This window comes from Sphaerodactylus townsendi, linkage group LG01 (assembly GCF_021028975.2).
Source record: "Sphaerodactylus townsendi isolate TG3544 linkage group LG01, MPM_Stown_v2.3, whole genome shotgun sequence".
In the NCBI taxonomy this organism is placed as follows: domain Eukaryota; kingdom Metazoa; phylum Chordata; class Lepidosauria; order Squamata; family Sphaerodactylidae; genus Sphaerodactylus; species Sphaerodactylus townsendi.
This window is the reverse complement of record NC_059425.1, coordinates 182,362,591-182,385,064: the sequence shown is the minus strand read 5'-3', so window position 1 is coordinate 182,385,064 and position 22,474 is coordinate 182,362,591. Positions and strand designations below refer to the sequence as shown.

The following is a 22,474-nucleotide window of genomic DNA, read 5'->3' as shown; positions in this document are numbered from 1 at the left end:
AGGACTGCAGTGGGCAGCATGCATGATTCAGTCCTTCCCTTGAATTAAAGGTCGTTTCCACACGGCAAAATTATACCTGTGCACCAGCAAGTTTTTTTAGCCCTGGGTCTGAGGTTTCTGTCTGCATGGCTGCCTGCTTTTTGAAGGAATCCATTGAAAACCGGGAGGAAATACTCCAATTTCTTTTGCATGAGCCTGGGACGTCTGTATTTACTTCAGAAGCATCTCTCTCTTTGTTGTTGTTGTTGTTGTATTTAATTTTTTAATTGTATCATTTGAATTTTACAGTTTATAGTAATTTTCTTGTTCATACATTTTCAAAAAATACTTTCCCCCCTTTTCTCCCTCCCCCCATTGCTTCTTCTTCATAGTTTTGTCACACAAACAGCAGTAAGTTCATTCTCTGTAGCCTCTTCTCCCACATTTCTTCGCCGACTCGAGCTTCTTTCATCCAGTCCACGTATATTATCCATATCTTCAAAATTTCATTCTGTTTATCTTGCCACGTCTTATTTTTGGTTAGTATATGGAAAATATCAAGTGTCACTTGTTCCCAGATATATTCTAACCATCTCTGAAGTTCAGAAGCATCTCTGAGCATGCCCGGTGTCCCGTGTTCTGATTGGCTGTTGTTTTTGAGTGGCAGCTTAAATGGACATCAGGCAGGGAGATCAGGTGGCTGGATGGGAAAAATAAACTGGTCCTGCTCCGGATTGGTTTTCACACAGTAGCAGGCACAAGCATGGTCACACCGGGATTTTTTAAAAGAACCTCCAAACTGGCGATTTTTTAAAAATCCCAGGATAAGTGAAATACCACAGGACAACACTGGGGCAGGTCTGCTTTAGCACCAGGAACCATGTGGAATTTTTGGCTGCACAGGGATATTTTTCTTGCTCAACCGAGAATATTTTGACCGTGTGGAAACGGCTAAAATGATTCTTTTTCATAGAAGACTAGCGGGCCCAGCCACACGTTGCTGTGGCTGAGTCTGGTGAAGTGGATAAGAAAGAAAAGGGGAAGCGAACGGTTCGAACATGTATCATTGCACAATGATTGCAAGGGGCGGGAGGGGCAAGGGGCCCCTCGCTCCCCTCCCTCTCTCCCGTTCCCTTGCATGGCAACCCGGCCAGTCCCTCCCTAAAGTTCCCCTTCCTCTGCTAGGGTGGGTGGGCCATGTGCAGGTGGCTGGTCCTGTCCCTTTCACTCCCTTCCCTTGCAGGGGAATATCTAGCATAAAACACGCTGGGAGGCATGAGCTACGTTGTGTTCACATTTCAGAGCGTTTGGTCCAGCAAACCCCCGGACCCTCCCTCACCTTCCCCTTCCTCTGCTAGGGTGGGTGGGCCATGTGCAGATGGCCCGCCCCATCCCTTTCACCCCATAAGGCAGTGGTTTTCAAGGAAGGCATGGTTGGTTCCCTTGTATCAGAAGGTGTTGCTTTGACGGCCAGCAGATGGCGATGTTGCTGAACAGAACTGTGGTTCCAACTGTCACAGGTGTGGCATGTACACAATAACTGGCATAGTTGTGACATGTACACAACAGGAGGTGTGGAAACAGTATGGAAACCTGGCCACACGCGAATGTGATGTTGTGTGAAAATTTCAAAGCAATCGATCCAGTAGTTTGGGAGATTACCTGTCAGCAGAAAAACGCACTGATAGATTTTTATATATATAGATTGATGTGGAATGGAGAAACTTAAACTAGAACCTTCCTTCCTACTAGATATTTCTGTGGATGGACTGGTGGTGTGTTGAAGCATTAGGGTTCTTAGCCTGCAGGTGATGGCTGGAGATCTCCTGGGATTACAACCAATCTCCAGGTAACAGAGATCAGTTTACATGGAGAAAATGGCTACCTGGGGAGGCATTACACCCCACTGAAACCTCTCCCTTCTTCAATACCTCTTTCTCAAGCTCCACCCATCTCTAAGTATTTCCCAGCCCAAAGCTGGCAATCCTATGAAATAACGAAATAATCAAACAAAGAGAACCATGTTGAGACACAAATGTGTGCAACAACTAATTATATAGCATGCTGCTTTAGCTGTAACCACCGCAGATTTGGAAACACGTATAGTAGATTCCCAAGTGTAAACTTATACAACTGCTTCGAACAGACTCTCAAATATGAACTTACTAGCAGGGCACCCGTGCTTCGCTACGCATACTTCATCACAGGCTCTCTATGAATTTCGGGGTGACATTCAACATACTTCTTTACAGCCTGTTTGTAGCCGCCCTCCCCCACCATGACCAAGCAATGATTTTTTACACCTGGTCGTTTCAAAATCACCATCACAAATCTGAACACAGTAATAGGCCATGCCACACAGCAGAAATAATTTTATGGTGTTGTATCCAGTCCCCCCAACTGGGGGAAACAGCATCACTTTCAATGTTATTTAAACCGGGAACCCCAGATTCTCCCTTTAAGGTGGATTTAAAAGCAGGATCAGGGTTCCCTAGTTAAACAAGTGATGCTGGAATCCACCCCCAAACAGCATCATTTTCAGTGGTGTTTAAACTTCGGAGCCCAGATTCTGCTTTTAAATCCACCTTAAAGGGAGAATCTGGGGTTCCCAGTTTAAACAACACTGAAAGTGATGCTATTTGGGGTTGATTCTCCCCCACCCTGAAACAGCATCACTTTCAATGTTTAAACTGGGAACCTCAGATTCTCCCTTTAAATCCATGCCAAGGGGAGGGATTTAAAAGGAAAATCTGGGGAAATTTGGGGAGTGTCTGCTGTCAGGGGTGCAATTGTTAAGCTAGTAGCACCAAACTTTCAGGGTATCTTTAGGAGATTCTCCTAATGATACCACCCAGGTTTGGTGAAGTTTGGCTCAGGGGATCCAAAGTTATGGACCCTCAAAGGTGTAGCCCCCATCTTCTATTAGCTCCCATTGGAAACATGGGAGTCCATAGCTTTGGATCCAGTGGACCAATGGGTGATGGGGCGCCCCTGAACCAAACCTCACCAATCCTGGGTGATAGCATCAGGAGAGTCTCCCGAAACATCCCTGAAAGTTTGGTGCTGCTAGCCTAAAAACTGTGCCCCTGCAAGCCAAAAACGGAAAATCCACTAAAATACCCCCCCCCACAAATGAACCCTGCATTTTTGGCACCCACCACAAGGGGGCCCCCCTGGACAACTGCCCACTTTGCCCAATGGGCATTACGTCTGTAGACGGACGGGATTTTCATCATTGGAGAGCCTGACCTCCCAGTTCTTCTGCAGCACAAAGAAAAAGAAGAATGTGTGTCAATCAAAAACCCCAGGACCTTGGGGTGTTCAAGGTAAGAGATGAGCAGAGATGAGCACTGCCTTCCTCTGCATAACAACCCCAGTCTTCCTTGGGGATCACCCATCCAAGTAGCCACTCATATGGAAGAGTGGGGAATCAACAGGTTCTTCAAATGAGAGTCCCCCACTCTTAACAACTACACCACTCTGGCTCTCTGTCACTTCTGGTATGGTCTGGAAATGATTCCACCTGCCTAGACCTTTCCCACCTCATGTAAGCCCCCAGTGGGCCAGCTGACTAGTGGCAGAGGCAGGATTTGGGGATGGTGATCCCCCACCCCTCCGCCCTGGCCAGGAACTCTTAAACCTACTGCTTCTCCTTGTATTTATGGCCTTTTGACCCCACTGTTTTTGCCCTCTGGACCCTGTGTGTATATCTTTTTTAAAATCCAGGCATTTGAGAAGCCCTGCTCTAATTCATGAAGGCTTCTGCTACGAATCAATCAGTCTTTACAGCACCATGGATCTTGTGTTTGCGCTGTCATGGGAGTTGTCAACTTTCAGGTGGTGGCTGATCTCCAGATGACAGGGTTCAGTCCCCATGGAGAAAATGGCCACTTTGGGAGGTGGACTCTGTGGAACTTAGCCCCACTGAAGTCCCTCCCCTCCTCAGACCCCCCCCCCCCCCAATTTCCAGGTATTTCTCAACTCAGAGCTGGCCATGCCAACTGCAAGACAACATGGGATATATTTTTTGTAGAGAGTTTATGTAACCTCTATCTGTGGGTTCTGTGGGGCAGAACTTGGAATGAGTTTGCAACAACAAATTTTAAAAAACAAAATGGTTTACTTTCTTAACATATAACATCAACATTTAACATCACACTTCAAGGTCCTGTTCAGGTTGCATTTTCAAGTCCTTACATTTACAGTCTACTGATACTGCCAAGTCCAATTCTTCTTTGCAAGTGGGTTGGCTCCTGAAGACTCCAAGGGTTTGATGAACAGGATTTAATATGAAGGTTTCCAGGAGAACTCTCACCCATTACAACCACAAAAAAGAAACCCTGAAACAATAAACTCCAACATTTACAACATAGCAAAAATAAACAACTACCTTCCCACTAGTTCCCAACAACATTGCAGTTACCTTAACAAGGTGTTAAGGGCTTATACAAACCAAGGTCCGAGTCTGGTAGCCTTGTCTCCTCCGAACTACATGAGCTCTGCAGCCTCCTGCTGCTTTGGGTCTCCACCCCTTTCTGGGTCAACCCATTCTGAGCATGGGGGTTACACTTAGAAGAGGAGTTTGGATTTATACCCCACTTTTCTCAACGGTAAGGAGTCTCAAAGCATCTTACAAACTCCTTCCCTTCCTCTACCCGCAACAGACACCTTGTAAGGTAGATGGAGTGGAAAGAGTTCTGAAAAAACTATGACTAGCCCAAGGTCACCCTGCACAAACCTGACTCATCAGAAAGGAATCTGTTGCTCATGCGGAGGAGTGGGGAATCGAAGCCGGTTCTCCAGATAAGTCCTCCGTTCTTAACCACTAAACCAGGATGGGTCTCACTACATCACACTGGCTTAAAAGGTCACCTCTGTCCACTATTTTCCAGTTACTGAGGGCACATCCGCATACTCGGAATAATGCACTTTCAATCCACTTTTCAATGCATTTTGCAGCTGGCTTTTACTGTTGTGAAATAGCAAAATCCACTTGCAAACAATTGGGAAGTGGATTGAAAGTTTTGATCTAGCGACGGTGATCCATGCAACGGTCACCTCCAGGTTAGACTACTGTAACTCACTCTATGCAGGCTTGCCTTTGGCCATGATCCGGAAATTAAAACTCATTCAGAATGCAGCAGCCAGGCTGTTTACTGTCAGTCCGAGCAGGGATCGAATCACACCGATCCTATACCATCTGCACTGGCTGCCGATTGAGTTCTGGATTATGTTTAAAGTGTTGTTTTTGACCTTCAAAGCCGTTCACGGTCTTGGACCTGCATACCTGAGGGACCGCCTCTCCCCATATTGCCCCGGTAGGCCCCTCTGCTCCTTGGAGGAGGACCTACTCTTGATCCCTGGCCCAAAAATGATCAGGCTGGCCTCGACGAGGGGCAGGGCCTTTTCAGCCCTGGCCCCTACCTGGTGGAACAGGCTCCCTAGGGAGATCAGGGCCCTGCGGGACTTACAGAGTTTCCGCAGGGCCTGCAAGATGGACCTGTTCCACCAGGCATTTGGCCAGCCTGGTTAAAAATATATCTACCAAGTCATCTGGCCTCCCGTGGGCACAAGGGTGGGGGGGGGGTAGCCAGACGCCATCCACATTTTTAAATGGGTTCTGTTTTTAGGTAACAGATATTTAAATTATGTTTTAATGTATGTTTTAACCTTGTTGTGAACTGCCCTGAGACCTCCGGGGGAGGGCGGTATATAAAATTAATAATAACTTTTAAAAAATATTCTGCATGTGCAAAAGTGCTCTAAATGTGACACGAGAGCAAAAGTTTGTAGAAAAGGCAATTGGAAAAAAAACCCCACAAAAACCTTAGGTCTGGAAAGCCACGAGTAGCTCATTAAAGGAGTTCTTTTTTGTTGTGCGAGGAGCACTTTCCCTTCCAGGAGTTCCCTTCCAGGATTTGAACATGTGGTCGGGGTGTATGTGAGAGAGAGAGAAATCAGGGCTTTGACAGAGCACGTTGGCTACCTGTCTTAGCTCTGCGATTCCTGGAAAAAGCTGGAACGAGTCTCTGGCTACACTCAGCCGTTGCAAGCACACCCTGTTCTTTTCATTACAGGAACGAGCCTTGGAGACGCTTGGGCTCGCATGCTCCCTTTCCCCTTCCATATAACTCAGAAATGGAACTCTGCCCCATGCCCAATAAACTGTGGCTTGCTCTCTTCCTTACGACCCACGATGCCCAAACCTGATTATTTCTAACAGCAAATTTGCCAAGAAAGCGGAAGTGGTCTATTTGAGGACTTCAGAGGAGGGCAGTGGAAGCATGTGATCCCGAGGACTTCCTGTCGCAACAACTGTGGTGTTTGTAGTTACACGTGTAGTTACAGCCTCCAAAGATGTAGTGTTCTGTGGTGTCCAAAGGGCTAGAGTACCACAAGGAACATGCGCCCCATTCACAAAATGTCACTGACCTGGAAGGGTGTTTTAAGCCTTCCTGAGGCCGTTTCTGCACACCCAATTACAGCATTGTGCCGTCGGTGTTATTGGCAGCGCTGCAGTAACGGAGCATTCGCATGGCCGGCTGCTCCGTGGATAGGTAGAACATTGGCTGAACACAGCTGCGCTTGCAAACGCCATTCTTTTTTCCCCAGGTTAGACGTCACGGGCGTTCAGTGCCAGGATTGGCCAGTGTGGTCCGCCATTGGGGGGGGAGGGGCTTTGTGACACCGATTCCTCGCAGGAGCTTCACACGGCACCGGCTGTGGAGCGCCGTTATTGAAAAGACTCAAGCGATTTTTGAACACACCGTTGTGGGGCTGCTGGAGTATCGCCGCACCACTGCAGCGTCGTTTCTGCAGCGTCGGCCGTGTGAAGTCTCCGCCCGTAACGCTGTTTTTACCGACGTTTCGCTGACTTTTTTTTTGCCCGTGCGGCCTGAGACTCACAAAATATTCAGTTCTTCTGCTTTGCCTGCCACCATCCCCTGACCATGTGTCCAGCAGAGACAGATGATGTTAAACCGTGTGCAAGATCAGGCAGGGAAAAGGTCATATTGGTTTGCTGTGCAATTTCTGATCCCTGGAGATATTTGTTATATCCTGCTGTGCGTAAGCATACTGAGAATTTCACAGAGAACGTGTGACACAGAATTGGCATAGGGCCCTGCAGGCTTGCCAGCTGGGATGCCCCCACCAGGGATTTCTTTCTTTCCCCCCTAGGTACCTTCCTTTCCTCCTGCCCCCTTCAGGCCCAGAACTGGTCTTAATTGACTGCCAACACTCCGATTCTGCTCTGGGCAAACCCCTCATTCGTCAGCGCAGGCCCTGAGGTATGACTGAATCTGAGGCATGAAGAAAACAAAGAAACGGTTTATTAAACAAAATGCTATAACAAGCAATAGGAGCAAAGTTATCAAAATGGGGCACACTTAATATAGAAGAAGAAGAAGAAGAAGAAGAAGAAGAAGAAGAAGAAGAAGAAGAAGAAGAAGAAGAGAGAGAGGGAGGGAGGGAGGAGGGAGGGGAGGAGGAGGAGGAGGAGGAGGAGGAGGAGTTTGGATTTATATCCCCCCTTTCTCTCCCGTAGGAGACTCAAAGGGGCTTACAATTTCCCTGCCTTTCCCCCCTCACAGCAAACACCCTGTGAGGTGGGTGGGGCTGAGAGAGCACTGAAAAGCTGTGACTAGCCCAAGGTCACCCAGCTGGCGTGTGTGGGAGTGCACAGGCTAATCTGAATTCCCCAGATAAGCCTCCACAGCTCAGGCGGCAGAGCGGGGAATCAAACCCGGTTCCTCCAGATTAGAATGCACCTGCTCTTAACCACTTCGCCACTACTGCTCATGGGACACCATAACTTGACTGTGACTTGACAGCACATTCCACCACCATTTTAAAAAGTTGAAATATGGGACACGTCACTTCCTCAAGGTGCCGCATGACATTTGCAACTGACTTCCCTTTCTACCTCTCTGTTTAATCTAAGATTTTTTTTATGAGCAAGAGATGCCATGATTACACAACACCATGCCAAGGTAAACGTACATTTGAGAACCTAATAATTAGAACTGAAACTAGCCAACATGGGCCATTTATAAAAGGTCCTCGAAGGGAAAGTGAGCTCTTGGTTTATATCCAAACTGTTGTTTAGAACTGGCACCCCAAACCCACCTTGCTGCTGCAACGGACGGTATTGGGAGCAGCTGGGTCAAGAAGTGGAGGCCTCGGGAAGGAGCGGCAGCCCAGTGGTGAGAAGAACGGCAGCATGGAGGCAGCTCATGGCGAGCCCACCTCACTGACACAGGAGGTGAGGCCCTGTGCTCCTGGTGATATCCTGGCGATTAATCCTGGGATAGTCACCCGAAATATCCAGGTTCCCTCGAGATCTCCTCACAGCCGAGCCACGGAACACAGATCAGTCTCGTTTCTGGAGCTCCTCCTCCCCCACCCCTTATCATGGGATTTTCCTGGACCTGCTTGTATATGTACCTTTTGGAAAAAACACTCCAATGGGAGCTAATAGAAGATGGGGGCTACACATTTGAGCATCCATAACTTTGGCCCCCATGAACCAAACTTCACCAAACCTGGGTGGTATCATCAGGAGAGTCTTCTACTGATACCACGCAGGTTTTGTGAAGTTTGGTCTAGGGGGTCCAAAGCTATGGTTTCCCAAAGGGGGTGCCCTCATTTCCCCCTGGAACACCCCAGAATGCCGACATCCCACATTAGCGTAGGCCTGGGGCAAGACGCCCCCCACACCCTGGAAACTACGCCACTGCTATAATAACATGCCCATAATGAAACTCAAATACAAATTCCATACATTGGTCACATGTGTCCTTTGAAGAACCGATTCATACTTCCCTTAAAGTTATGTTTTCAATATATCTTTTTCTGTAAGATAATATCAAAGGCACATAATTATATCATCCCCAGTATTTAACCATCCCATGGAGCTTGCTCCTAAAGTGAAGTCTCTTTAACCTTAGAACAGCGTTTTCACAAACTTCTCTTCTTTGACTATTGTCCTTGTACCAGTAGAACTCCATGTTTGGCTAAATAATAGGGCAAATTCCGCAAACCGGTGTCCCTTCACAGGAATGTTGAGAAATATAAACTGTGATTGAGACCATACCACTTTACGGTATCGAACCTAAATACTAGTTGGGACTCAATACGTTGCACACACCGGAGTTTTTTTGTTTCACGGTACTTACATCAGTGGACACTAGAGGAGCCCAGAGCGACATCAAAAAGAAAGTGCAATGTCTTTGGGGCTCCAAGTTCCAAGGATTCAGATTTTGGAACAGAGGCTCATCTGCTCAAATTAGGTTTGCAACACTGTGAAACTTTGAGATCTACCCTATGTCCTATTTTTCAAACGAGAAGAAACTAATTTTGGCAGTGTATTGCCGAAGGCTTTCACGGCCAGATTCAACTGGTTCTGGTGGGTTTTCCGGGCTGTGTGGCCATGGTCTGGTGGATCTTGTTCCTAAGGTTTCGCCTGCATCTGTGGCTGGCATCTTCACAGGTGTATCAGAGAGTAAAAACAAAACCAGGAAATGTTGCGCGCGCATCGCTCAGCGCCCGTGGAATGCTCTTTGGTTGTCGGGATTGACGTCAAACTCCATGGCGGGAATTTTAAGTAGAGATTAGTCCCCCGTTCCTCCCCTCGAGACTGGGAAAATCTGTGGCAGAGGAAAAAGTTGTACTTTCAAGCAGGTATTGCCAGGACGTGGAATTGGGGGGGGGGGACCACGAGCGCCAGAAACGGTGCGAAAGCCTCTTTGTCACTCAAGGAGTGGAGAGGCATTCCTGAAACCCGATTACCATAATTTCAAGTGGGGAATCGACCTAAGAAGTCAATTTCATTGGAAAACTGCATGTTTAAGATTTTACATGCTTACCTGGAGAACTATAAATGTCCTTGGGAGGCATACCCCGGCCCCCGGGATTCTGCTTTTCCATCTCCTGTGATTGCACAATGAAGAATTAAACAGATTTGGAAATTATTTGTAGGGTCTTTCTTTGGCAGAGCCATACCACATTGTAAATACCATAATCAAAATCTGCTTCGTCCACCTGGCCAGATTTAGCAGAATTTCACCTATCGTGCCTAACAGTAGAGAATGCTTTGTAATCTATCAAGATCCTGCCTTTGAAAACTGGTGTAGATTTAAAAATAGAAAGATAGTGGAATATTTAACAGGCCGTTATTTGCAGTTCTTGGCTGCATTCTTCAAGCGTAATGCCATGGACTCGGAAAACACAGAGAAGGTCATTGAGAAATAGTTTTATGCTTTATTGAAAACAGAAGAGACCCAGTTGCTCAACCAAATCTGATAGAAATCCCAGAGAAGTCTACAAACAGTACACAGCCCCATTGTTTGGGATGGGGGTGGGTTCATTGTTTTAACCAAGCTTTCAAAGGAGTAATTGCAGCCAGGTTTAAGTTGTACAAATGCTGAGAGACTCATAATGGTTTAGTCTTCTGGGCCTATTTATATTTCTGTAGGATTCCGTTTGTGAGAGCCATCAGATTATGTACCTAAAGTGTGTGATAATTAAAAACGGAGCTCCGTAATTTGCAAAAAGGTCAGTTTGTGGACACTGTGGAGAAGTATTGGTCATAAGAACAATAGCGACTTCTGAATGACTCCCATATCTGTCCATTGATTACCTTCACGACACAGTGCAGCTCTTGGTTGAAGAAGGTGGGTCTTTTCTCAAAGAGATGCTTAGAACAGACTGGCACTGATTGCAGAACAAGGTTCTTGGAGTGTGGACTGCTTTGTGTGATGAATTCAAAAGTCCTTTACTTGCGTATAAAGTAACAGTACAGACTGCACTATATTGTTGTTGTGGGCCTGGGAATCATCCTGAACTATCCTTTTTATTATGAGAGAGAGAGAGAGAGAGAGAGAGAGAATTAGTTAGTTCAGTTGCATACTGCTGCAAAATGGCACATGGATTTGCCCACTACTACTGGTCCCCCACTGCTGGAGGCGGGGGGGGGGGCGGGGAATTCAGCTGCTGTGAAGGTAGGAGGAGTTTGGCTGGCAACTGGGCATGTGCGGGAGAGATGGATGGAGGCGATAGTCTGGGTGAGCTGGAGCTGAGTGAGTTCAGCAAGGGTTGGGGGGAATTCAGCCTAAGGGGTAGGAAGGGAGGGAGAGGCTGGGCCAGGGTGGCCGAATGTGCCCCCCACATGACTGAGACTGGTGGCCCTGGATTAACCCCACCCCCCAAAAAAGATACACAACTGAGAGAATTACAAGAGCCAAAATTAATGGCTCACCTAAATGCAGAGGGATTCTCGCTGGTTGATGAGGTGAGTTTTCTTCCCTCCGCAATCTCTGCTGCAAATTCACTCCAATGGCTTTTAAATGTTGAAATAAGTTTGATTTTAGTGACTGAGGTGGCATACAAATTGACACATAGAAGAGGTGCCACTGAATATTATAGTTGATGATAGAGTTGCCAAACTCCGGGTGAGGATTAGGAATTTCCTGAGATTACAACTGATCTTCCAATCGACCGAGATCAGTTCACCTAGAGAAAATTCTTCCTTTGGAGAATGGATTATACAGCCTTATATCCTGTTAAGGACTCTCTGCTGTCCAAAATCTGCCCTTCCTATCCTACCCCAGTTAAAACCCTGTAGCAGTATATATCAACCCAGGTTTTTAGATTTTTCGCTGTTGACACTTCTGCAAGATAATCTTATGCTTTGAGGTGTATATCTCAAAAGTCAATTTCTCAATCCCAGGTATGTAATTCATGAAATTTATCTGTAGTCCACCTTTCTCACTGAGATTCCAGGAAATTCCACAATGTAATTAATGCAATCAGTGGAATGAGACATCTAATAAGCAATGTGATAGGACTAGGATTATAGTATACAAAAGTAAGCTTCAGTTACTGGGATGAAGGGAATCCGTGCTGTCTGTGCCTTCAGGTGATCAAACTGCAAGACAAAAACAGTGACCTCTCAGCCCCCGACTCTTCTCCAAAAAAAGAGAGAAGACAGCTTGTAAAAGGAATGAAGATTTTATCTGCCACTGATAAAACAGATTTTATCTGCCTTGCTGCCGGGTAGCCCTTTTGACCGTTCTGCTCTGCTTGAATAAGAGGACATATTCAGCACCAATGACAACATCAGTTATCTACAGTCCAAAAAGGCCCTTCTCCAGCGTTTTTTAATCTTTCTCCGGGAGGAAGCTCAGACTGACCCCGACGGAAGGTCAACAGCTTAATTATTGTACTGGAGACAAAGCTACTCTGTGCACAGGAAATGAAAGCTAAGTCGAGGCACTTTGAAAAGAAAGACGTTTTCCTCTCTTGAAAGAAACTCAACTTGCCCGGCCCAAGATTCTTTTCATCTGAGCAGACCTCCTGACTGGATGCTAACTGATGTGAATCACGCGAAGAAAGGAAATGCATAATCGTCTTTCCTGGCTGGGGAACATAAGACCAGCTCTTGGGGTGACTCTCTTGGGGAGGCTTCTGATAATAGACAAGGAGGGTTTAACTGGCAGCTCCATTGCCTTGTGTGCAACTCTCATTACCAGGCCAACCAAGAGTCTGGTAGGCCACGCCCTACATGAAGGAGACCACAGCAAACCATTCTCGGTTGACATCCTTTATGCTCTCCGTGGTTGCTGACTCTGCCTTGAAAAATTCCTGGAGATTTGGCGGTGGTGCCTGGTGAGGACAGTTTTGAAGACAGCAGGAAGCTCAGCGGGGATGCAATGTTACTCTAGCACTTCCATTTCTCCTCAACTCTATGGTGTACCATAGAGTGCAACCTCCAAAGCCGCCATTTTCTCCAGGGGAACTAGTCAGTGTAGTCTGAAAATCAGCAGTCATATACCCCCTTTCTCCCTCATGGTGGCTCAAAGCAACTTATATTATTTTCTTCTTCTCCATTTTAGCCCCACCAGCCAGTGGTGGGATCCAAAAATTTTAGTAACAGGTTCCCATGGTGGTGGGATTCAAAAAGGGGCGTAGCGCCAATGGGGCCTGAAGCCCGGAGACTTGACAGGGGGTGTGGCAGACATTCCTAAGGCTGAGGGCATTAATAATTTATCTGTTATTGTAAAAAAAAGTTCCTAATTTCCAGCTGGTATCTACTGCCAACAGAAACAACTACTTCTCCTCTAATTGACTGCCTGTCAAATACTTAATACTTTCAAATACTTAATTTTGTTTCTAGAAATCAAAAGAAGGATACTTTCCTTAAACAAGGAACTTTACCATATTTCTAAAACATGTTTTTAAAACAGCCCAACAGGGAGAATTAACCTGTTTTCTACCTTTGCTAACCAGCCATATAGGAAACAACAGGACTTTATGATTTTTGGACCTAATGGAATTTCTAACAGAAAAGCAGACCCAATTAGTCACCCCCTCTTGGCACACACAAATAATTAGTAACCCACTCTCGGGAACTGGTGAGAACCTGCTGGATCCCACCTCTGACACCAACCCTGTGAGGTAGGTTAGGCTGGGAGTGTGTGACTGGCTCAAGGTTGTGGCAGAGTGGGGATTTGAACCTGAGCCTAACTTAACCAACACAGGAAAAAAGCCCTTAGATGTCTGAAATGGAAAACTGTTTTCATGTCTTGATTATAACTTGATTCTGGTGCCTTTTTGGGCACAGCTTTCAAACAAGCCAAGTTTTTTGGGGGCGGGAGATTATTAAGCAAACAATATGTAAAACAATACACATTGTTTCCCAAAATTGTGTCTGGTTAGACTCTGCATTCAAGAAACAGATATGTTGAGTTGCTGTCAAGTCTTCCAACAGATTTACTAACAGCAAGAGTAGTGGGAACTCCTGGGCAAAGAAATTCCACAAATACTTTATTTAAAGGTCTTTCAATCACCTACTTCACAAGTCAGTGGGATACAAAATCGCTTTATAGATTCCAGACAGGCACATTATTAAACATCTCCACATAACGTATGGATAGCAGAGTTGCAATGGTCAGGATTTAAGTTGAAATACAGTGCAAAAAAGAAAAAGTAGTTGCCATTTTAAAAATCCTTTTGCTGACTATTAAAATTGGTGTTCTAAATGGCATAAGAACATAAGAACAAGCCAGCTGGATCAGACCAGAGTCCATCTCTAGTCCATCTCTCTGCTACTCGCAGTGGCCCACCAGGTGCCTTTGGGAGCTCACATGCAGGATGTGAAAGCAATCACCTTCTGCGGCTGTTGCTCCCAAGCACCTGGCATAGTTCACAGTTCAGCAGGCATTTTCACACAGAGGTTTTTTTTGCAGGAAAGTGTCTCTGAATGAGTTCTGGGTCAAATGCAACGTTTACGAAAGTTGAAATCCACAGTTCAAGTATAGGATCAACATTGTACATGATGCCCATTTTTGTTTTCACGTGTTGGCTTTTTTGAGGCTTTCCATTCTACCTGATTCCATTGCTGGTCTTTTAACCCCAAAATGGCATAAACTGAGGCTGTTCGTGGTCGGACATTTCGGAGGACACTAATTAATGAGGTCTCCAGAGACTGGAATATAGGTTTGTACAGGTTTTACAGGTTTTCAGCCTCCATTTGAAAGGGGGTATATGACAGCTGATTTTCAGACTACACTGACTAGTTCCCCTGGAGAAAATGGCTGCTTTGGAGGTTGCACTCTATGGTATACCATAGAGTTGAGGAGAAATTGGAAAAAAATTCACAGAATACCAGTTTTATTAACAGGAAAAGTTTCACTGCAGACAAAAGAGTTGTGGTTCTTTCTGACCTTTGAAGCCATATGTGGCTTGGGACCGAAATAGCTAAAGGACCATCTTTGCCCATATGTTCCTACACAGGAATTAATGTCTCACAGAGAGGCCCTCCTGACACACACAACACATACATTTTAACAGGAAAAAAAATTAATACAAGGAGACTGGGAAACGGAACAGTCCCGTTTGATTCACACAAGAGAAATGCAAAACCAGAACTGATTTTCAAGCTAAATCTCAATCTACTGATAGAGAGGAAGATCGAATCAATTGGTATACCCCTTGACTCCCTTCTACCTTTAACTTGTTCAGAATCGTATAAATTATTAAAACAAAAATTGTTGGTGAGAGAATGGAACTATTTAACTCTGGCAGCGAGGAAAACTTGTTCACCTTTACATCTATCAATCCTCTTACAACATAACAGAATGGCCTCCTATCTGTATCATCTGACCAATCCAGATCAGAGAAGAGTTTTTTCACTCGCTCGCTTCAATGTTTTCCCTTCTGCCCTACTACGAGGTAGATATGACAATCTAGAAATGTGCAAAAGGGTGTGTTCATGTGGTGCAAATCAATTAGAAACATTAACTCACTAATTATTCCGTTGTCCTAAATCGGCAAGTATTAGAGTCAAATACTATAGGTTGCTTTCCATGATACCTAGCGAGCCGGACGAACTAAGCAGACTAGTGTTCTTATTAAATAATTCTGATGCTACATTCTGTAAAATGGCTGTGAACTTTCTGCTGGAAATATCCCATAAGCAACAGTATGTATGAATCAACTTCATTTGTTATATGTTGCAAGTTTGTATTTTGATGCGATTTAGATGTGATTTTATACTGTTTATGCCAAATAAAGGCTAAATGATTATAAATCTCAATCTAAATTTGAATTCCACTCAAAAACATCCCCAGTCAAAAAGAACCTGTAATCATTTAAGAGAGTTGTGAGAGATGTTGTGACATTAAGTTGTGAGAAATGAGCAGGTTTTAGAGACTTGGATTGTCTGAATTTATATGAATACTACTAATCTCCTAATTATTTAGGTAGAAAATTGATTACAAATTCTTTTTGACGGGGGATGTTTTTGAGTGGAATTCAAATTTAGATTGAAATTGAGTTTGAAAATTAGTTCTGGTTTTGTGTTTTCCTTGCGTGAATCAATCAATTATGTTTCTAGGTCTCCTTGTATTAGTTTTTTCTTGTTAAAATGTATGCATTGTGTGTGTTAAGTGCTATTGAGTCACTTCTGTCTCTGGAGACCTTATGAATTAATGTTTTCCCTGTATTGTATATGCTTTTTAATCCGTTTTTTATTATTGCTGTACTGTTGTCTATGGCAATAAAGGCTTGCTAATAAAAAAAATTAATGTTTTCAGTTGCCTCCTTAAAGACTGAAAGTGAGGGAGCTAGGCATACATAAGAACAAGCCAGCTGGATCAGACCAGAGTCCATCTAGTCCAGCTCTCTGCTACTTGCAGTGGCCCACCAGGTCCCTTTGGGAGCTCACATGCAGGATGTGAAAGCAGTGGCCTTCTGCGGCTGTTGCTCCCGATCACCTGGTCTGTTAAGGCATTTGCAATCTCAGATCAAATTGGTAGCCATAGATCAGGGGTAGGGAACCTTTAACGCTCAAAGAGCCACTTGAACCCATTTTCCATGGGAAAAGAAAACACCTAGAGCCGCAAATAATTTTTTACATTTAAAATAAAGATAACACTATATATATTGGGGTTTTTTTACCTTTTTCTCCGCTCATTTTGAGAAGCACATGGATGAGTCTGCCCTGCTGCCTGCAAGTGAGGAGCAAGAATAGGGTCAGCGGCTGAAGCCTGCGCCCGGCTGCTGGGGAAAGTGCCCGCCCTGCTCCAGCAGAGACTGGCCCGAGGGAAAGCCAGCGAAGGCATGGCCCAGCCCGGCCCGTAGCGGGCAGTTCAATCGCGCCAGCCCTGCTGCCTGCAGGCCGAGGCAGGAAGGACTGAAGGCAAGCGGCGAAACTCATGGAGCCGCAGTGCAAGGGCAGAAGAGCCGCATGCGGCTCTCGAGCCGCAGGTTCCCTACCCCTGCCATAGATCGACTTCTCCTCCATAAATCTGTCCAAGCCCCTTTTAAAGCTGTCCAGGTTAGTGGCCATCACCACCTCCTGTGGCAGCATATTCCAAACACCAATCACACGTTGCGTGAAGAAGTGTTTCCTTTTATTAGTCCTAATTCTTCCCCCCAGCATTTTCAATGGATGCCCCCTGGTTCTAGTATTGTGAGAAAGAGAGAAAAAATTCTCTCTGTCGACATTTCCTACCCCATGCATAATTTTATAGACTTCAATCATATCCCCCCTCAGACGTCTCCTCTCCAAACTAAAGAGTCCCAAACGCTGCAGCCTCTCCTCATAGGGAAGGTGCTCCAGTCCCCTCCAGTACCTTTCTGGCTGGGTTGTTCTATAACTGTGGGGCTGCCACTGAAAAGGCCCAGTCCCACCAGATGAGCATCGCTTGCATGATTCACTTAATTCAGCATTGCTTGCATGATTCACTGGCAGAGAAGATTGCTGAAAAGCAATTAAAAAAACTCGATCAATTTTTGTTTTAACTGCTGGTTTTATCATGTTAATTGTTCTAGGGGAAGTCTTGGGTAAGATGGAGATCTGCATATTTCCAGCTGATGATGTCAGTTGCTAGCCTGTTTTAATGAAAGGGCAGTGGATCGTCTCATTCGGTCATGTGGTTTACTAGGGCAAGGAGGAAACTACTGTACAAAACAGAAAGCCCCTAGAAGGCCGGAAGGGCCATGAACCAAAGAAACGATAACTTGTTTGACTTCTCTGAATGCAATCGTAATGCACAAGTTCTCTGTTTCCACTTCAGGGGTGCAGCCACGTGGCAAAGATTCTGTACTTTCCCTGCCACCATTACCCCCAAATGGACAAGCATTCACACTGGCAGCAGAGTATCCATGTTAAGAGTTTTGTATGCATTTTTCTATGTCTACTTATCTTTCCCCCATACTATGCCACCATAAGTCTTTTAAAGTCTTTTTTAAAAAATCAGTAATTGTTAGTAATGTTATAATATTAAAACGATCTGTTACTGTGATCGACTCTATCATCTGAATTCACAGCTTTCTTTTTCTTTTAAAAAAACATGTAAGCCCTTTTCCTTGCAGAGTTATATGGGAAAAGATGTATATTTGCAACAAAACAAGGTCTAGAGACTATTAAATACAATTCTGCAGGGCCTTCAAGTCAGAGTAATCCCACGAGGCTTATGGTTGAGGCAGAAGCAGAGTAAGCAACAACCTCTATTAACTTTTGGCCTCCCTCTCCCCTATTCCCCTCCCCTATCATTATCACCCCTGCCATATTGAAATTTTAATCACCAACTTTTAAGTTAGTGTTTTAAACTTTTAGTGTGAATTGTATTTGTTGTATTTTGTGTGATAGAAGCTGCCATGAGCCTGGAAGGTACCTGGAAGGTACGGAAGCATATCAATATAATAAATAAAAATAAAATTTAAAAATGTGAGTGTTCAGAGGAATTAGTGGCTCATGGCAATTACTGATTTTTTTAAAATCTGCCCTCCCCCGCTCCCATGTTGGTAGCAGCCACAAGAATATAAGGCAAGGAATGCACACCTTTTCGTGCACATTGTGTGCATACCTGGAAATCAAAGGATTATGTGGCTACTCCCCCCCAAAATCTCACTCCAGTTTGGATGCCAAACCAGGAGAAAATTGCCAAGTGGAGAAAGCCCTTTACTCCCATACCCATCTTTCACAGTGCTGAGAGTGAAGTTGTGGCTTCATCTAATTCTCTGCTTAGTGAGGACCTTCATGCTGTGATGTTGCAGTGAATCAGGTAGTAAGAATGGCTTATCCTTCCCATGAATCACAGATGTCAGACTCGTGGCCCTCCAGATATTATGGACTACAGTCCCCATCATCCCCTGCCAGCATGATGCTGGCAGGGGATGATGGGAACTGTAGTCCATAATATCTGGAGGGCCGCGAGTTTACATCTATGCCATAAATGTATGAAAACAGCTAGACCACAGGTGTCAAACTCACGGCCCTCCAGATGTTCATGAACTACAATTCCCATCAGCCCTTGCCAGTATAGCCCAGGGGTCTGCAACCTGTGGCTCTACAGATGTTCATGGACTACAATTCCCATCAGCCCCTGCCAGCATGGCCAATTGGCGGATGGGAATTGTAGTCCATGAACATCTGGAGAACCGCAAGTTGCAGACCCCTCTTGTTGGGAAGGACTGATGGGAATTGTAGTTCATGAACATCTGGAGGGCCGTGAGTTTGACACCCCTGAGCTAGACGGATACTTCCTTCTTTTTCTCCCTCCTCCTGCCCCCCCCCACACACACACGAGAATGCAGATTCTCTGTGCAGAATGAAGCTATACTTCATGCTTGATTAGCTTTTCCCATCTGTTAATCCCAGATATGTGCAGATGCTGAGATACGATCCTATCCACATTTGCTAAGGGGGTTGGTTTAGTAGGGTTTATTTCCCAGTAAGCATACACAGACTGGAAAGCTGTCTGACACCCAGGGGTGGCGCAGGATTTTTAAGACTGCTGTGACAATCATGCAGCTGCCCTAGACATCTGGTCCCTCTGAACACAAACAGGACAGTTGCTTGACTTGGGTGTCTCTGGGGACACAGTGCGTGGTTTGGTAATGGAAGTTTCCATTCTGGTGCCATGGAGTGACCACAGACACTTGGCATGTCTGCAATGGTGGGGGTGGGGGGAGTTAGGATATTCTACGCTAGGAAACTGCTCTGGAAAATTTGACATCTCTGTGACATTTTCAAGTCAAGAAAGCTGGCGTTCCTGTTGAAGCCATGGTTGATTTGTGCCATATATAGAGGACTCGGTTGGGCAACACCTTTCCCCCTCTCACAAAGCCCAGAGATTGGGGCTATGAAATGGTCGGGCAGAAAGAACTTATGGAGGAAAACGTGAAGCAAATGCAACAAAGGATTAGGATGGATTAGGCTTGCCATTGGCCCACTGGAGACGCCTCACCAGCACTGTCCTTCCTCTGGCAGCTCTCTGTGGGGGGGGGGGGGGAGGAAAAGTGGGAGGGGCAAAGCAGCTAATGTTGGTGTTATGAGGTCAGTTCTGGCTGCACAACCCAAAGTGATGTCACCATATTGCAGGACACTGTAGAAGTCACCTGAAACTCTATGGTGAAACCCTGGAAGAGCACAATGATGTCATTTCCAGTTATGCAGGAACTGATGTCATAGTGCCAATGGATGCTGTTTCGGTAAGCCTTGCCCCCGACAGTTTCCTGGGTTTCCAGCCCTCCCTTGTTAGCAGTGGCGGAGCAAGGGGAAACTGTGCCCAAGGCATGTGTGCCCCCTGCCATGGTGCTGCCTGCCCCCGAACTCCCTGGAACACCCCCGCCATGATCTGGATACCCCCCGCCATGGCTCCATCTGGGGTGTCACGCCCCCCGTTGGCGCTATGCCACTGCTTGTTAGAGTGACTGTGCTCACTTTGTGGTGGTGAAGCAAATTCTCTCCTCCGCTGCCACCACCTATGACCTATAGATCCTGGACACCCTTGGGCTGTTTTTTAGTAGAAAGTTCATTCAGATCTTGCAGGCATCTTGTGCACAGAGGTTTACCGGTAAGTTAGAAAGAGGATCAGAAAAAAAAAAGAGAACCAATTTCAAAAGCATAAAAAAACACAAACAACATTATTTAATCTTCATACAGTAGTTTAACTATAGTGCACAAACACTTTGCCCTTCTTTTAGTGTTCCTCAAGTTCATGTGCCAAAGTGAACAATCATACAACACTGCACAATGCCCCCCCTGCCCCCCCTATCCGGATGGTACACTTTTAGATCAGACATCCGATATTCTGGAATGTGTTGCGGCCCATTCTTAACGTTATAGCAGCACTGAATTTTATTAACTTGAACAACAAAAAAAAAAATAGGGACCTCAAAACTGATCGGCCTCGCTTCATCCTCAAAGCCGTTTTAACAAGCAGGGGAGTCATACGCTATAATTGCTATTCCACAATTTAATTGTTCTGTTTTTAAAATCTAATTTTGCAGTTGTGGGTTAAGTGGATACTGCCGCTTTTAAGAACATGAAAGGAGAGTACATCTGGGCAACAGAAAGCGAACCGTCTCTCGACTGGGTGTGTTTACAGTGCCGTCAGATACTATAGCATGGGCTGCCGCTCCAGTGTTGCAGAAATGACTTTCAACCAGTTATTTACAACAAAATTAAAAGAGATGCACAGTTCATGAAAGATTGTAACTGCCAAGACTGTCATTTTACCTGGATCTGTCCCAATTAGTCATCTCCTGGTTCGTTTGGTACAACGGCAAGGGACCGAGGCACAAATTCTTATTTCACGTGCCCTTCTCTTATTCCATAGTTGCAACTTTTAAATGCCTCTAAACATTTAGCTATGTTAACCTCAGAGCAAAAACAAGAGCCCAAACTATCCAAATGTGTGACATATCCCTCACAGAAAACAACAATACAAAAAGGAACCAGAGACCTTTCCATTCAGTAGGTGGCAAGAGTCACAAAACGGCAGCCTTCCTGAGTATTGTGTTATGTGTAATGAACAGGCAACATGTTCTTTGCGCAACAAGTGTGTTTATCGATCCTGGAAACAGTTCAAGGAGAGAAACAGGTTCACAGACGTAAATTCTGTTTTGTGCGCTGTAAAGACGTGCGAGGCCATAGGGGAGTGCAACAGTTGCGAAAAATGCACACGAAAAGCCTAAAACCGTGCATGAAAGGTCAAACGTGTTAATTAAAAAAGAATTTCAATTTTTTATTTCTAAGAGTTCAAAGCATTAACTGCGCGAGGATCAAAACTGGGATGCATGGATGCCCAAGCACGCTTGGGGCTTACACTTCCTTTTCAAATCGAGAACCATGTTAAGCATTTTATCTGAAACAAGGAGCACAGTTTCCTTATCCTGGAAACAAATAATGTCAAGTTGGGTGCTGAGTGACCGTTCTCCCACCTGTAAGCACCGGTCGTCTCAGAGTCAGGTCAAGAGATGTTAAGGAGCAATTCAACAAAAGACATTTTACTTCAACGCTCTACATGAAAAAGAATTCTACCCCCCCAAAATTAACCAGTATTAAGAACTATCCAAAACCTGCCTGTAAAAAGGCACACAATGGCTGGACAGTAACAACGGACTTATCAGAACAAAGTCCTTTTTTTTTTGCACCAAAAATAATATTAATATTAACAATAATAATAATAATAATAAAACACATATTTCTCGGTGGGGATACACCTGTGGCAATATTCCAGTCTCTTGCCCACAGAATCTGATCCAGTAATACACATAACGGTGCTTCTCTTGACTGAATTAACTGAGAAAGAAAAACTGTCTTTAGAAAAGAAGAAATGCCTTCCTCTTGTTTAGGTTCCCCCGGTCACATGTTTTCTTCATGGAACGGGAGCTTAATCGTCAAGTTCAAAGCTCATTTCGTCGTACAGTTGAGAGCGAGATGGCCTAGGACGCCGGGAATATTTCAGAGTCAAAAAGTCACCTAGTTCATCCAGAGCTTGAAGGACCTGTAACACAGTTGGACTATGTTAGACATGCTGGACAAACAGGATAACAACATTCCGTTCCTTCTACTGAAGATCTTTAGCAGACAACAGAGAAGGGCTCCCTTTCTCTCTTAGAAAATAATTGTAGGAAGGGCATGGTTGGCAACTCTGGTTTTGTGATATTCCTGGACATTTGGGGGACTGTATCTGAGTTTTGG

At 45.1% G+C, this 22,474-nt stretch overlaps 2 protein-coding genes across 2 annotated transcripts in view; both read right to left on the bottom strand.

The window, feature by feature from the left end:
* Nucleotides 1-20,079, bottom strand: part of ISM1 (isthmin 1) — a 101,913-nt gene extending 81,834 nt beyond the window's left edge. The window contains exons 1-3 of the mRNA XM_048506349.1: nucleotides 19,885-20,079; nucleotides 9,846-9,909; nucleotides 9,156-9,166 (exon numbers count right to left, since the gene is read on the bottom strand). Of these exons, the coding sequence (XP_048362306.1) occupies nucleotides 9,156-9,166; nucleotides 9,846-9,909; nucleotides 19,885-20,079 (270 nt within the window). The remainder of the gene's footprint in view (nucleotides 1-9,155; nucleotides 9,167-9,845; nucleotides 9,910-19,884) is intronic.
* Nucleotides 20,080-20,585: 506 nt separating this feature from the next.
* SPTLC3 (serine palmitoyltransferase long chain base subunit 3) overlaps nucleotides 20,586-22,474 on the bottom strand; it is a 114,206-nt gene continuing 112,317 nt past the window's right edge. The window contains exon 12 of the mRNA XM_048510703.1: nucleotides 20,586-22,277. Within this exon, the coding sequence (XP_048366660.1) occupies nucleotides 22,164-22,277 (114 nt within the window). The 3' untranslated portion in view covers nucleotides 20,586-22,163. The remainder of the gene's footprint in view (nucleotides 22,278-22,474) is intronic.